A 17,168-nucleotide genomic window follows, 5' to 3' on the forward strand; every position below is an offset into this window, starting at 1 on the left:
TTGCGCACATTCATACCAATATCTTGAATGAAATGAATACGATTTTCATTAAAATATGTCATAATAACGTAACGCTATAGCCCGCTCTGACGGTTTTAGGGCTAGTTTCACTCGGGATATGTGTATTCCAGCATGTTTTATTTAGAATTAACAAATGATGGGGCAAAGTATTTTTTTTCAAAATACTGTAGAGCAACATATACTAGATTGCTGATTCATGTTATCAGTCTACTAGTATCTTGTTTTATTTGGAATCCAGCTATGCAACGAGAAACTGGACTCGAGTCAGCGCCCTCATCGCCCTTTCTAGTATGGCCAAGCTGTGAAGAGACAGAAATATTTTGTTTCTAGTTTAACATGGAAATCGTTTACAGATAGCTTGGTGGGCAAGTATTCTCTAAATCGTTTACATATAGCTTGGTGGGCAAGTATTCTGGAAATCGTTTACAGATAGCTTGGTGGGCAAGTATTCTGGAAATCGTTTACAGATAGCTTGGTGGGCAAGTATTCTGGAAATCGTTTACAGATAGCTTGGTGGGCAAGTATTCTGGAAATCGTTTACAGATAGCTTGGTGGGCAAGTATTCTGGAAATCGTTTACAGATAGCTTGGTGGGCAAGTATTCTGGAAATCATTTACAGATAGCTTGGTGGGCAAGTATTCTGGAAATCGTTTACAGATAGCTTGGTGGGCAAGTATTCTGGAAATCGTTTACAGATAGCTTGGTGGGCAAGTATTCTGGAAATCGTTTACATATAGCTTGGTGGGCAAGTATTCTGGAAATCGTTTACAGATAGCTTGGTGGGCAAGTATTCTGGAAATCGTTTACAGATAGCTTGGTGGGCAAGTATTCTGAAATCGTTTACAGATAGCTTGGTGGGCAAGTATTCTGGAAATCGTTTACAGATAGCTTGGTAGGCATGTATTCTGGAAATCGTTTACAGATAGCTTGGTGGGCAAGTATTCTGGAAATCGTTTACAGATAGCTTGGTGGGCAAGTATTCTGGAAATCGTTTACAGATAGCTTGGTGGGCATGTATTCTGGAAATCGTTTACAGATAGCTTGGTGGGCAAGTATTCTGGAAGTCGTTTACAGATAGCTTGGTAGGCATGTATTCTGGAAGTCGTTTACAGATAGCTTGGTGGGCAAGTATTCTGGAAATCGTTTACAGATAGCTTGGTGGGCAAGTATTCTGGAAATCGTTTACAGATAGCTTGGTGGGCATGTATTCTGGAAATCGTTTACAGATAGCTTGGTGGGCAAGTATTCTGGAAATCGTTTACAGATAGCTTGGTGGGCAAGTATTCTGGAAATCATTTACAGATAGCTTGGTGGGCAAGTATTCTGGAAATCGTTTACAGATAGCTTGGTGGGCAAGTATTCTGAAAATCGTTTACATATAGCTTGGTGGGCAAGTATTCTGGAAATCGTTTACAGATAGCTTGGTGGGCAAGTATTCTGGAAATCGTTTACAGATAGCTTGGTGGGCAAGTATTCTGGAAATCGTTTACAGACAGCTTGGTGGGCAAGTATTCTGGAAATCGTTTACAGATAGCTTGGTGGGCAAGTATTCTGGAAATCGTTTACAGATAGCTTGGTGGGCAAGTATTCTGGAAATCGTTTACAGATAGCTTGGTGGGCAAGTATTCTGGAAATCGTTTACAGATAGCTTGGTGGGCAAGTATTCTGGAAATCGTTTACAGATAGCTTGGTGGGCAAGTATTCTGGAAATCGTTTACAGATAGCTTGGTGGGCAAGTATTCTGGAAATCATTTACAGATAGCTTGGTGGGCAAGTATTCTGGAAATCGCTTACAGATAGCTTGGTGGGCAAGTATTCTGGAAATCATTTACAGATAGCTTGGTGGGCAAGTATTCTGGAAATCGTTTACAGATAGCTTGGTGGGCAAGTATTCTGGAAATCGTTTACAGATAGCTTGGTGGGCAAGTACATGTATTCTGGAAATCGTTTACAGATAGCTTGGTGGGCATGTAGTCTGGAAATCGTTTACAGATAGCTTGGTGGGCAAGTATTCTGGAAATCGTTTACAGATAGCTTGGTGGGCAAGTATTCTGGAAATCGTTTACAGATAGCTTGGTGGGCAAGTATTCTGGAAATCGTTTACAGATAGCTTGGTGGGCATGTAGTCTGGAAATCGTTTACAGATAGCTTGGTGGGCAAGTATTCTGGAAATCGTTTACAGATAGCTTGGTGGGCATGTAGTCTGGAAATCGTTTACAGATAGCTTGGTGGGCAAGTATTCTGGAAATCGTTTACAGATAGCTTGGTGGGCATGTAGTCTGGAAATCGTTTACAGATAGCTTGGTGGGAAAGTATTCTGGAAATCATTTACAGATAGCTTGGTGGGCAAGTATTCTGGAAATCGTTTACAGATAGCTTGGTGGGCAAGTATTCTGGAAATCATTTACAGATAGCTTGGTGGGCAAGTATTCTGGAAATCGTTTACAGATAGCTTGGTGGGCAAGTATTCTGGAAATCATTTACAGATAGCTTGGTGGGCAAGTATTCTGGAAATCGTTTACAGATAGCTTGGTGGGCAAGTATTCTGGAAATCGTTTACAGATAGCTTGGTGGGCAAGTATTCTCTAAATCGTTTACAGATAGCTTGGTGGGCAAGTATTCTGGAAATCATTTACAGATAGCTTGGTGGGCAAGTATTCTGGAAATCGTTTACAGATAGCTTGGTGGGCAAGTATTCTCTAAATCGTTTACAGATAGCTTGGTGGGCAAGTATTCTGGAAATCGTTTACAGATAGCTTGGTGGGCAAGTATTCTGGAAATCGTTTACAGATAGCTTGGTGGGCAAGCATTCTGGAAGTCGTTTACAGATAGCTTGGTGGGCAAGTATTCTGGAAATCATTTACAGATAGCTTGGTGGGCAAGTATTTTGGAAATCGTTTACAGATAGCTTGGTGGGCAAGTATTCTGGAAATCGTTTACAGATAGCTTGGTGGGCAAGTATTCTGGAAATCGTTTACAGATAGCTTGGTGGGCAAGTATTCTGGAAATCGTTTACATATAGCTTGGTGGGCAAGTATTCTGGAAATCGTTTACAGATAGCTTGGTGGGCAAGTATTCTAGAAATCGTTTACAGATAGCTTGGTGGGCATGTAGTCTGGAAATCGTTTACTGATAGCTTGGTGGGCATGTATTCTGGAAATCGTTTACAGATAGCTTGGTGGGCAAGTATTCTGGAAGTCGTTTACAGATAGCTTGGTGGGCAAGTATTCTGGAAGTCGTTTACAGATAGCTTGGTGGGCAAGTATTCTGGAAATCGTTTACAGATAGCTTGGTGGGCAAGTATTCTCTAAATCGTTTACAGATAGATTGGTGGGCATGTAGTCTGGAAATCATTTACAGATAGCTTGGTGGGCAAGTATTCTGGAAATCGTTTACAGATAGCTTGGTGGGCAAGTATTCTGGAAATCGTTTACAGATAGCTTGGTGGGCAAGTATTCTGGAAATCGTTTACAGATAGCTTGGTGGGCAAGTATTCTGGAAATCGTTTACAGATAGCTTGGTGGGCAAGTATTCTGGAAATCGTTTACAGATAGCTTGGTGGGCATGTAGTCTGGAAATCGTTTACAGATAGCTTGGTGGGCATGTAGTCTGGAAATCGTTTACAGATAGCTTGGTGGGCAAGTATTCTGGAAGTCGTTTACAGATAGCTTGGTGGGCAAGTATTCTGGAAATCGTTTACAGATAGCTTGGTGGGCAAGTATTCTGGAAATCGTTTACAGATAGCTTGGTGGGCAAGTATTCTGGAAATCGTTTACAGATAGCTTGGTGGGCAAGTATTCTGGAAATCGTTTACATATAGCTTGGTGGGCAAGTATTCTGGAAATCGTTTACAGATAGCCTGGTGGGCAAGTATTCTCTAAATCGTTTACAGATAGCTTGGTGGGCAACTATTCTGGAAATCGTTTACAGATAGCTTGGTGGGTAAGTATTCTGGAAATCGTTTACAGATAGCTTGGTGGGCAAGTATTCTGGAAATCGTTTACAGATAGCTTGGTGGGCAAGTATTCTCTAAATCGTTTACAGATAGCTTGGTGGGCAAGTATTCTGGAAATCGTTTACAGATAGCTTGGTGGGTAAGTATTCTGGAAATCGTTTACAGATAGCTTGGTGGGCAAGTATTCTGGAAATCGTTTACAGATAGCTTGGTGGGCAAGTATTCTGGAAGTCGTTTACAGATAGCTTGGTGGGCAAGTATTCTGGAAATCATTTACAGATAGCTTGGTGGGCAAGTATTCTGGAAATCGTTTACAGATAGCTTGGTGGGCAAGTATTCTGGAAATCGTTTACAGATAGCTTGGTGCGCAAGTATTCTGGAAATCGTTTACAGATAGCTTGGTGGGCAAGTATTCTGGAAGTCGTTTACATATAGCTTGGTGGGCAAGTATTCTGGAAATCGTTTACAGATAGCTTGGTGGGCAAGTATTCTAGAAATCGTTTACAGATAGCTTGGTGGGCATGTAGTCTGGAAATCGTTTACAGATAGCTTGGTGGGCATGTATTCTGGAAATCGTTTACAGATAGCTTGGTGGGCAAGTATTCTGGAAATCGTTTACAGATAGCTTGGTGGGCAAGTATTCTGGAAATCGTTTACAGATAGCTTGGTGGGCATGTAGTCTGGAAATCGTTTACAGATAGCTTGGTGGGCAAGTATTCTGGAAATCATTTACAGATAGCATGGTGGGCAAGTATTCTGGAAGTCGTTTACAGATAGCTTGGTGGGCAAGTGTTCTGGAAATCGTTTACAGATAGCTTGGTGGGCAAGTATTCTCTAAATCGTTTACAGATAGCTTGGTGGGCATGTAGTCTGGAAATCATTTACAGATAGCTTGGTGGGCAAGTATTCTGGAAATCGTTTACAGATAGCTTGGTGGGCAAGTATTCTGGAAATCGTTTACAGATAGCTTGGTGGGCAAGTATTCTGGAAATCGTTTACAGATAGCTTGGTGGGCAAGTATTCTGGAAATCGTTTACAGATAGCTTGGTGGGCAAGTATTCTGGAAATCGTTTACAGATAGCTTGGTGGGCAAGTATTCTGGAAATCGTTTACAGATAGCTTGGTGGGCAAGTATTCTGGAAATCGTTTACAGATAGCTTGGTGGGCAAGTATTCTGGAAATCGTTTACAGATAGCTTGGTGGGCATGTAGTCTGGAAATCGTTTACAGATAGCTTGGTGGGCAAGTATTCTGGAAGTCGTTTACAGATAGCTTGGTGGGCAAGTATTCTGGAAATCGTTTACAGATAGCTTGGTGGGCAAGTATTCTGGAAATCGTTTACAGATAGCTTGGTGGGCAAGTATTCTGGAAATCGTTTACAGATAGCTTGGTGGGCAAGTATTCTCTAAATCGTTTACAGATAGCTTGGTGGGCAAGTATTCTGGAAATCGTTTACAGATAGCTTGGTGGGTAAGTATTCTGGAAATCGTTTACAGATAGCTTGGTGGGCAAGTATTCTGGAAATCGTTTACAGATAGCTTGGTGGGCAAGTATTCTGGAAATCGTTTACAGATAGCTTGGTGGGCAAGTATTCTCTAAATCGTTTACAGATAGCTTGGTGGGCAACTATTCTGGAAATCGTTTACAGATAGCTTGGTGGGTAAGTATTCTGGAAATCGTTTACAGATAGCTTGGTGGGCAAGTATTCTGGAAATCGTTTACAGATAGCTTGGTGGGCAAGTATTCTCTAAATCGTTTACAGATAGCTTGGTGGGCAAGTATTCTGGAAATCGTTTACAGATAGCTTGGTGGGTAAGTATTCTGGAAATCGTTTACAGATAGCTTGGTGGGCAAGTATTCTGGAAATCGTTTACAGATAGCTTGGTGGGCAAGTATTCTGGAAGTCGTTTACAGATAGCTTGGTGGGCAAGTATTCTGGAAATCATTTACAGATAGCTTGGTGGGCAAGTATTCTGGAAATCGTTTACAGATAGCTTGGTGGGCAAGTATTCTGGAAATCGTTTACAGATAGCTTGGTGCGCAAGTATTCTGGAAATCGTTTACAGATAGCTTGGTGGGCAAGTATTCTGGAAGTCGTTTACATATAGCTTGGTGGGCAAGTATTCTGGAAATCGTTTACAGATAGCTTGGTGGGCAAGTATTCTAGAAATCGTTTACAGATAGCTTGGTGGGCATGTAGTCTGGAAATCGTTTACAGATAGCTTGGTGGGCATGTATTCTGGAAATCGTTTACAGATAGCTTGGTGGGCAAGTATTCTGGAAATCGTTTACAGATAGCTTGGTGGGCAAGTATTCTGGAAATCGTTTACAGATAGCTTGGTGGGCATGTAGTCTGGAAATCGTTTACAGATAGCTTGGTGGGCAAGTATTCTGGAAATCATTTACAGATAGCATGGTGGGCAAGTATTCTGGAAGTCGTTTACAGATAGCTTGGTGGGCAAGTGTTCTGGAAATCGTTTACAGATAGCTTGGTGGGCAAGTATTCTCTAAATCGTTTACAGATAGCTTGGTGGGCAAGTATTCTGGAAATCGTTTACAGATAGCTTGGTGGGTAAGTATTCTGGAAATCGTTTACAGATAGCTTGGTGGGCAAGTATTCTGGAAATCGTTTACAGATAGCTTGGTGGGCAAGTATTCTGGAAATCGTTTACAGATAGCTTGGTGGGCAAGTATTCTCTAAATCGTTTACAGATAGCTTGGTGGGCATGTAGTCTGGAAATCGTTTACATATAGCTTGGTGGGCAAGTATTCTCTAAATCGTTTACAGATAGCTTGGTGGGCAAGTATTCTGGAAATCGTTTACAGATAGCTTGGTGGGCAAGTATTCTGGAAATAGTTTACAGATAGCTTGGTGGGCAAGTATTCTGGAAATCGTTTACAGATAGCTTGGTGGGCAAGTATTCTGGAAATCGTTTACAGATAGCTTGGTGGGCAAGTATTCTGGAAATCGTTTACAGATAGCTTGGTGGGCAAGTATTCTGGAAATCATTTACAGATAGCTTGGTGGGCAAGTATTCTGGAAATCGTTTACAGATAGCTTGGTGGGCAAGTATTCTGGAAATCGTTTACAGATAGCTTGGTGGGCAAGTATTCTGGAAATCGTTTACATATAGCTTGGTGGGCAAGTATTCTGGAAATCGTTTACAGATAGCTTGGTGGGCAAGTATTCTGGAAATCGTTTACAGATAGCTTGGTGGGCAAGTATTCTGAAATCGTTTACAGATAGCTTGGTGGGCAAGTATTCTGGAAATCGTTTACAGATAGCTTGGTAGGCATGTATTCTGGAAATCGTTTACAGATAGCTTGGTGGGCAAGTATTCTGGAAATCGTTTACAGATAGCTTGGTGGGCAAGTATTCTGGAAATCGTTTACAGATAGCTTGGTGGGCATGTATTCTGGAAATCGTTTACAGATAGCTTGGTGGGCAAGTATTCTGGAAGTCGTTTACAGATAGCTTGGTAGGCATGTATTCTGGAAGTCGTTTACAGATAGCTTGGTGGGCAAGTATTCTGGAAATCGTTTACAGATAGCTTGGTGGGCAAGTATTCTGGAAATCGTTTACAGATAGCTTGGTGGGCATGTATTCTGGAAATCGTTTACAGATAGCTTGGTGGGCAAGTATTCTGGAAATCGTTTACAGATAGCTTGGTGGGCAAGTATTCTGGAAATCATTTACAGATAGCTTGGTGGGCAAGTATTCTGGAAATCGTTTACAGATAGCTTGGTGGGCAAGTATTCTGAAAATCGTTTACATATAGCTTGGTGGGCAAGTATTCTGGAAATCGTTTACATATAGCTTGGTGGGCAAGTATTCTGGAAATCGTTTACAGATAGCTTGGTGGGCAAGTATTCTGGAAATCGTTTACAGATAGCTTGGTGGGCAAGTATTCTGGAAATCGTTTACAGACAGCTTGGTGGGCAAGTATTCTGGAAATCGTTTACAGATAGCTTGGTGGGCAAGTATTCTGGAAATCGTTTACAGATAGCTTGGTGGGCAAGTATTCTGGAAATCGTTTACAGATAGCTTGGTGGGCAAGTATTCTGGAAATCGTTTACAGATAGCTTGGTGGGCAAGTATTCTGGAAATCGTTTACAGATAGCTTGGTGGGCAAGTATTCTGGAAATCGTTTACAGATAGCTTGGTGGGCAAGTATTCTGGAAATCATTTACAGATAGCTTGGTGGGCAAGTATTCTGGAAATCGCTTACAGATAGCTTGGTGGGCAAGTATTCTGGAAATCATTTACAGATAGCTTGGTGGGCAAGTATTCTGGAAATCGTTTACAGATAGCTTGGTGGGCAAGTATTCTGGAAATCGTTTACAGATAGCTTGGTGGGCGGCGAATAGCAATGAACTTATTCCAGATCTGCGTCGACATTATTGAGTCTGAACGTTGAGGGCGCCTTCAGTTCGGCTCGATTCCCTGGCTCCCACATTGAAACTTAATTTACAACAAAATAGGCTTCTTAGAGTTTCTCTGTGGATAATTGTAAACATTATCATTTAGTACGTGCCACACAAATCGGGTAGACTCGCCATGTATATTTTTTAGATAAGTTTAGAGCAGTTTGGCTAAATGCAGCAGGTTGGTCAACATGTTAAGGCATAGCACCGTTGTAGCAATAACATGAATTCAGCCAAGACCAGGCTAACCTGGTCTTCTCAACACAAACAAACATATAAGCTGCTCGCAATAATTCGTGCTTTGCTTGTGATTATAGATATTTGAGCAATTGTTGAGTAATTGAACAACGCACGTAGTCACATTGGAAAACTATATAAGTTCAATAAAACTAACAATCTGCAAGAAAATAATTAATAACTCTTTATGCAAACTACGTAAAATACAATATAATTAAGTCTGTTTATATAAATTGAAGTCAGTGCGACCCGATTAATTTCGACCCGATTATCATAACGAAATATTTCGTGAAACTGTATTTCAGTATTGAGCTCTAAAGCGTTTATCATTAAGTTTATTCTTATACCGACGTTGGTGAAACATAATAATTCTGACGATAGTGTGTTGACAATGAATATACTTATGATATACGATTATGGACAATCCTTGAGTGACTGTTGCCTTAAATAAAGTGGTGCATCTACATGGCAAATCGAAGCCTTAAATAAAGTGGTGCATCTACATGGCAAATCGAATTAATTTGAGCTGCATTCTGGTGTATTTGGTTTATTGAAGGTAGTTTGGAGCCTGGCCCAGTTCATAAAAACAAGTGATACGATGTATGATCTGTATCAATACAACCAATGTTTCAATTAGTAGTGATTATTGTTTCAACCACAGAGGATCTGGACTGATCGTGGTTAATGTCGCGCTTCTGTTCTAGAAGTGTTTTGATTTATCGTTTCAAACACTACTGTTCATATCTGGCAGCTAAAAAATGACTTGAACTTGACTATTACGTGTTTTGCGAGAAACATAAATCTCACAGTGCCTAAAAAAAGTGTAAAAAAGATACTATATCGAAATTTTGTAATGAATATACTGTATTCACACATCTTATCTAAGCGGTGCTGCTCGTGGCTGATGGTAGAATGAATTCAATCGTTGGACCAGGTAATTTATTCATCTCAACATGGTCATCCCCTGGCAACGAATGATACAAGGAATCAGACGAGTGGGTATCTCCATCGTTATCATCTACATGTGTTGTCATGGTTACAGTAGACGTGGTCATATCAGCATCTGTTATTTTGTTTCGCTTTTTCATCTTATTCAGTCTGAGATAAACGTAAACAGCGAGAATCGTGACAATGACGACAAAGATGAGAGTACCAACCACGACAACAATGATATCCCAAACTGATAGGCCCGCTGTACCTGAAAGAAATACGAACCCATTTAGTGTACCATTGGCATTGAACTTATATATATGTAATCGTATAATTGGATGGGGTACCCGTTGAAAAATGTATTCAATTTGTTTTTGTATAATATAAAAAAAAACATTAACTTAGTCTGGCGATTTTAAAGTTTGGACCTCCCCCCCCCCGCCTCTGCAAACAATTCATAAGAGGAATGCCTCGCATCTAATTTGATTAATCAAGAAGGACGTGCGATTCGATGGAATTGGTAACGACTTAAACTTTAAGTTAAGTTAAAGCTCGACCACAACCGAATCTACATAAATGTTCGACAATGTTCTGCTATTTGCATTATTGCTCATACACACTGCGTCAAACTCCATAGACAACATATATTTCATCATGCAACTTTAAAATGTGGGTGATATATGAAAACTGCCAACGGAGTCGACAAAATGGCAGGCGTGCTGCTAGTATGCGGTATTGTGTATTATATGTCGATAGAGGGCGTGGTTTATGTTGGCGTTGTCCTGACGTCTTTTTGAAAACAAAATATTATAATAACCTTTTCACCCTATTTAATAGGTCTAAATACGACCTTGATCTTGAAACTGCTAGTTCATATATTATATATGAAATGATTGTAGGTAATCCTAGTTCCTGGTATTTATTCAATATAACATACGTTTCAGACGATTACTTACTACCTTGGATTTTCTATATATTATATATATCGGGTTTGGTGCCAGTTTTCAACAATGTTTTAATTCATTAGCAAATTTGCTTTTTATTATGTATGTCTATTCTTGTTAGTCCTAAACAACAGTTTGGTAAAATGTATTGACACTTTGTAGTTTGAAAATTAAACTCTATGCATAATAATTATCGAATTTCCATAATTCAAATTTTAGCTGAATACGCAGAATGCAGAAACATACTGACTGTCCTAACTAATTTTGATAGATCGAACAGTTTGGAACTCAGTGACTTCGCAGGCAATTAATACGGTATGAAAAAAAAAATAAAACGTTACCCACTGTCGATCGGTTCGGCTTTACATGGCGGACAGTCGACCTCGTCCTCCTTGTCGATACAGTTGTAGTTACAGTCACAGACCAATGATTTGTCAATACAGTGGCCATCGCAAGAAAAGTCGTCTTCGCCTTCACATGTGCCTACATTTGAAAGATCAATTTAAAACATAAATACAAATAATTCTAGGCAAAACATCGTCGATTACACTGGCGTCCTCGATGGCCTAGAAAACGATTCATGCCTGGCAAAGGTGCAGGAATATCATAGATGGATTGACAAAAGTTTTTACCAACCTGTACCGAAAGCGGTAAATATCAGGGAAAATCCCCGTCTATTCCCAGTGGCGTCAGTCTTCAATCGTATTGTCAGGGAGTCGCCAGTTGACTGTAGATCACCCGGTGTCGAAGTACCGCATATCCTCAGTATGTGAGGGGAGTAATACGTACTCGGTCCATCAAATACGTCTAAATAATCGTAACAAGACGACACCGAACGAGCTTCAATATCCAGCCATTCAAACTGTGCCAAAGTGAAAAAATTTGTTTGTGTTACGCCGATATAAATGCACAATAGCACATTATTAGAAATCTTTTTTAAATCGACTTTCAACTTTTTATTTTAATGGAGGGGTAATTTCTCACCTGAACACTGATCATTTTGCCCTCAGGTGCTTCTATCTTCACCGTGCAGTCCATGTCCTCACTATACGCAGCATCTCTCTGTGACGCCAGACGCTCTCCGGGTATCGTAAAAACGTCATCACAGCGTTCTGACATATACACTGAAATATACAAGTAATTCTTATTAACTAAGATTCTCGTTATATCGATTTTTTTTAGTATTATTTTATTATTATTTACTAAGCATATATTAAAACAGGGGAGTCGTCACCTGCGCAAGCGTCAGATGGCCATAGCGCGTCACTGTTTACAAACAAGCGTCTACCCATGAGCCTTTGCGTTTTTAGCATGTGTTGTTATCGTCGCTTGGGACGCGTGCGCAGGAGACGACCCTCCCGCTTTAAATTATGCTTCTAATTATTTTATTCAAGTTATGAGCATCTTTTCTGTGTTGTACTTAAGTATGCATACCTTCCGGGCATTGACCTTGACTTGATCGACCTATGGCACTGCGCCTTACTAACACAATGGCTTTTGGACACTCTCCAACAATATAACTGAATGAACCCAGTTATATCTCAGGTCTTACAACCAAATAAACGAAAGATCATCCGTTAATTAAGCTGTTGATTTACGCCCACTACGATGAACATGTTAATAATACATTGTAGTCCATTTCCAAGATTTACTACTACATGTATATCAATAACTATGTATTCATATTCACATGGTAACCAATGTGAGCGCATCTTAACATATCAGTAAACACGGTGTGTAATATTTACACGGTACCGAAATAGTAGCAAATACCAAAACAGTTGCTTAACAACCGTGACAACCGTTGTTTAACAGGGGACAATGTACTGCGTTTGTAATGCGAGGTCGTTAGGAAAACGTGTCTACACGTAAGTGTTCTGATAAACTAATGTTAGGGGTCATTACCCTTTTCACCACCAGAATTTCTTGCCAACATTTTCGGCACTTGTTTTCTAATATTCTTCAATATTTCTGGAAATAAACTCTAATTTTGAGGCCAACAGAAAAAATCTCAGTCAATTTTCAGTTTTTACTCAAAAGATTTGTCTCCTTTTTGTCCTAATCTCTCGAAGGGAAGTGCAGACGATAAACCGGACTATTTGTGAATTTGTGATGAAAAGAGGGAAATGGTGGTGAAAGGTTAAGAAACATGGAAACAATAGCTGTCACCGGTCTCTGGAAACGAGTAAATGTGCGTCACAATATCTTAGCGGTTTGATGTTGGAATGGAGATAAAAAGAATCAATTATTGTAAATATATTTCAACTATTTCAGTGAAAATAAATTCTAATGAAAAACATGTTTTCGTCAAAAATCAGTTAAAATGAAATTCATACAAAACAGCCGCCAAAATGTAATTTCACCTAAAATAAGGTATTTTGCAATAATGTTATTTTAAAAGAATCATGTCATTGTCAGTTTCTAAATATTTAACTTTAGTTTAAATATAATAATGTTTCTATTATATTCTACTTTAATTTAACTCATAGAATGAAATGACGCATGCTCAAGACGTAAAACTTAAAATCTTAAATCTCTTTGTTTAGTTCGGGAAAACGCGAATCCTGTCACGTGGTTGACGGACATGCTACAACAATAGTACATTACATAACAGGTGTGCTTACGATAATTCCGTGAAAAAAAATCGTTTAACATAAAAAGTACGTACACAAATTGTGCACGTACTCCATGTGTGCTCGAGAAAAAACATCATGGCGTATGTATTTACCGAGTACGAATTGTTTTGGAAAACCAAAAGTATGTTTGACTTCCATGAGTGTTGTGTCATCATCGACACGACAACAACATCTATTGTTTGCCCGCCAACCGTTTGTGGAACTCAGATGAGCTATTGACATAGTAAGTAAGTAAGTAAGGCAAGTGAATAACACGGAATAAACGGCATACTTAATACCATGTCAAATCATACTAAACATGTACTGCGTGCGTGACTCGAACCGAGGAGGGAAAATGGATTATTTTTACCCCCATAATCACAGTCCCTCATTGAGGGACAGTGCCATAATCTAACGACCGCTGGTGTGCGGCACCTTATCGCTTATTCACTGCACCATTATTTGTGGTTTTCACTGTGATAGTACAGTCAGATCTGAAGGCTTTTGCCGCAATGTATGGCTATGCTGTGTAGCGTGGGTCGAAGTGGACAGGTTTCACACAGCCTGCATGTAATAAACAGTAAATGTTTTCTTTAATTTGGCATAATATTTACCTTGTCGTTTATTCGGCAATTTATTTACTTGCTTCATTTGTGGGTCGCGTTTTTTTAACGATGAGTCCCTTTAAGGGTACTCTATTCTTGTTTAATACAAACTTGACTGTGATATGTGGAGACGGTTTAAATAAATACGAATATGATTTTTTATATTGGGTTCGACTGGGAACCAACGAAGAGGGCAGTATAACAATGTGCACAATCATTGTATTGAGAATAACGTGGCACCAGGCAACGGTTCACGCGATCGTTCGTAAACATAATACAATGTATATTGAAGTACATAATACACATCCCCATTCACAAGTCTAGTACACCCTCTGAGTTTAATGAGAGGTAAACAAACCAGTCAACCACGCCGGTTAGAACAATCTACCTAGAATTGTTAGTACTCGTACCAGTGTTGTAATCAAACGCAACAATCAAGCTAGAGATATTTAAAGCGCGGTGGTCGTCGCGCAGCGCGTGTTCGAATTTCATGTAAACAAGCCATGCATGGCACAGTTCCCGTTAGTTATCAAATTTAAGAAATATTGTTTTGTTTATAGTAATATAGCTGGAATATAACCATGTCAGGAATATGATTTTTTTAAGATTAAAATGATTGACATTTGTATCGGATCGTCAAACAAGTACTTGACCATATTGAGAGAAATTGCTCTGGAACAGCATTCAAAATCAGCCATTTTGAATACATGTATATATATAACATGATGTATAACGAATATATAAAATTTAAATATAATAAGTCAAAGCATTTAAGAGATATGGCTCTAGAAGCCCGATCATTAAAACAAAATGGCCGCCAGTCAGCCATTTTGAATCCAATTTGAAAAATAAAATGACGAGCATCAGGAACCCGTAATGTCTAATGTATATACCAAGTTTGAACAAAATCCACCCATAAATGCTTGATATTTGATGATTTTTTAGGTAAAAAAATGACCACCATTCGGCCATTTTGAATAGGATAATCAAACCAATATATCTGTTTATCTATGACATGATGTATAATGAATTATTCAAATTTGAAAATATTATCAGTCAAAACAAGTCAGAGATATGGGTCTAGAAGCCCATTCATTAAAACAAAATGGCCGCCAGACAGCCATTTTGAATTCGATCTGAAAAATAAATGATCTGCATCAGGAACCTGTAATGTATAATATATGTACCAAGTTTGAACGAAATTCATCCATAAATGCCAGAAATGCTTGATATTTTATGATTGTTTAGCACAAAAAAGGCCACCATTTGGCCATTTTGAATAGGATCGTCAAACCAATATATCTGTCTATCTAGGACATGATGTATAGTGAATATTTAAAATTTGAACATAATCAGTGAAAGCAAGTCAGAGATATGGCACTAGAACCACATTCATTAATACAAAATGGCCGCCAGTCGGCCATTTTGAATCTTATCTGAAAAACAAAATTATTTGCATCAAGGTCCCATAATGTCTAATGTATATACCAAGTTTGAACAAAATCCATCTGTAAACAGCCGAGAAATGGTTGATTTTTAGGATTTTTTAGCACAAAAATGGCCGCCAATCGGCCATCTTGAATCAGATCGTAAAACAAAATGATGTGCATCAAGGTCCTATAATATCTAATGTATATACCAAGTTTGAACAAAATTCATCAGTAAACAGCCGAGAAATGCTTGATTTTGATGATTTTTAGTACAAAAATGGCCGCTATTCGGCCATCTTGAATCAGATCATGAAACAAATTGACGTGCATATGTAGAATATCATGTATGATGTATGTGTGAAGTTTGATTGTGATTGGTCCAGGCATTGCTAAGATACAGGTCCGGACGCACGCACAGACGCACGCACGCACACACCCACACACGGAGGTCAAAACATAAGTCCCCGTTTTCGGACTGCGTCCGAACGGGGACTAATAAACAATGTATTATACACGCGTTGTATATACGAGTGCCATATCGAACAGAACGCGGCGCGACGACTGCCGCCCTTTAAGCTCGGCAGTAATCTTCGTTGCGGAAGGGGAATTATGATTTTTTAACTGTTTGGGATGTTGTGGAACTCATATAGTGCATGGGCATGTCTTTCAGTGCTGTTTTGTAGTTGCAATGTTGTTGACCTTATTAATACACATATTCGTATAGTGTCTCTTCGCCTGAAGCGATAATATATCACATCTTATAATAAAATAAAACCATAAATATGACACAGTGTAAATATGTTATAAATACCAATAATTCATCAAGAGTAGAGTAGCAACGCCTATTCAAGGTATAATAGCGTTTATTTGGATAGTTATATTTGAGTAAATACAGGTAGGGGTAATACACAAAGCCAGCCTTTGTGAGAGAGAGAGCTGCCACTTCTAGTATTGCGCCATTTTTAAAAGTAATTTTAACTGAAAAAATATTGAAATGACTACAAAATTTACAGCATACATGTGCATCACTACACTAAATATAATTATATGCGTATCATAATGAAAGGCAATGATCTTAATTTGCAATGCCGTACTTTGCTTTTGTTGTATTACAATTATCCAAACAAACAGGTACATGTTTATTTAACAATGTGAATAAACATTGCCTGTTTTATTTTGCAGCTATGATTTGATAAATTTGCCACAATCGTCGTGTTCGCTATGGAGATCATGGGACGTGTACAGTGAGTGAGCTTGGAATATACAATTTCAAACGCGCGTCGTGTGTCTTACTGAGGCAGGTTCGAACACATCGCCGAACAAAGACTGCAGCGTATTAAATTCGATACTTCCTCCTCGTTTCCGAAACTACGTCTTCAGCGGAAATATTATAACAGAACTTATTTGAAATGCCTGGGAAATTCAAATAATTGCAGCGTTCGTATATTCGATGACGGCAAAATAAAAAATAAAAACATTAATTCGGATTCTCAAACATTAGTACATGCTCGATTCTTTTATGGAATGAATAACAAAAATACCATATTATTATTATGCCGAGAATTATAAACTCACAGCGTCTACACTCACCTGTTGCCCGAACAGTGTTCCGGAGTGTTATTGCGAATAACAAGACAGTCAGCAACTTGGACGGAATTTTGGGACGGAACGCCATAGTGCACAGGTACGGTTTTACTCTGCGATAGCAACCCGGATGTCTGCACGACACGTAAGTCACCTCACGAACTCCAGTTCCGTGTTTGCTTTGTATTAAACCTGAACAACCTATACAGGCTACGTTCATTTGGTAAGCATTTTTTTTTGTTGAAACATCTTTCTATTGTTAACAATCCATTACACACTCCTACGACCCTTTGTTATATTTCTGGATAACTAAGAGCTTTCTTCCGTCAAAAAGATTCCGATATTTTGGTTTTATTTTTTTAGCAATGATCTAAGTGTTATTTGTCCGCTCGCTTCATGCATACACAACGCCCTCTAATGCCA

The 17,168-nt window shown here is 39.1% G+C and overlaps 1 protein-coding gene across 1 annotated transcript; it reads right to left on the minus strand.

Moving 5' to 3' along the window:
• Positions 1 to 8,798: 8,798 nt before the first annotated feature.
• Positions 8,799 to 16,893, minus strand: LOC102804831 (uncharacterized). The gene is made up of 6 exons (XM_006820840.3): positions 16,752 to 16,893; positions 11,496 to 11,635; positions 11,148 to 11,373; positions 10,857 to 10,994; positions 9,118 to 9,835; positions 8,799 to 9,079 (listed from the first exon to the last, which is right to left on the minus strand). The coding sequence occupies exons 1-5, from the start codon at positions 16,834 to 16,836 to the stop codon at positions 9,519 to 9,521; spliced, it is 906 nt and encodes a 301-aa protein (XP_006820903.1). The 5' UTR covers positions 16,837 to 16,893; the 3' UTR covers positions 8,799 to 9,079; positions 9,118 to 9,518.
• Between the last annotated feature and the right edge of the window lie 275 nt (positions 16,894 to 17,168).

This window comes from Saccoglossus kowalevskii, chromosome 9 (assembly GCF_978046115.1).
Source record: "Saccoglossus kowalevskii chromosome 9, keSacKowa6.1, whole genome shotgun sequence".
Taxonomy (NCBI): Eukaryota; Metazoa; Hemichordata; class Enteropneusta; family Harrimaniidae; genus Saccoglossus; species Saccoglossus kowalevskii.

What these genes read in the sequence shown, in the direction of transcription:
- LOC102804831 (XM_006820840.3), bottom strand. Translation starts at nt 16,836, where the DNA reads ATGGCGTTCCGTCCCAAAATTCCGTCCAAGTTGCTGACTGTCTTGTTA. An exon ending in GCAAAATGATCAGTGTTCAG is followed by an intron (nt 11,374 to 11,495) that starts GTGAGAAATTAC and finishes ACTTTGGCACAG; the next exon opens with TTTGAATGGCTGGATATTGA. An exon ending in TAAAGCCGAACCGATCGACA is followed by an intron (nt 9,836 to 10,856) that starts GTGGGTAACGTT and finishes TATTTCTTTCAG; the next exon opens with GTACAGCGGGCCTATCAGTT.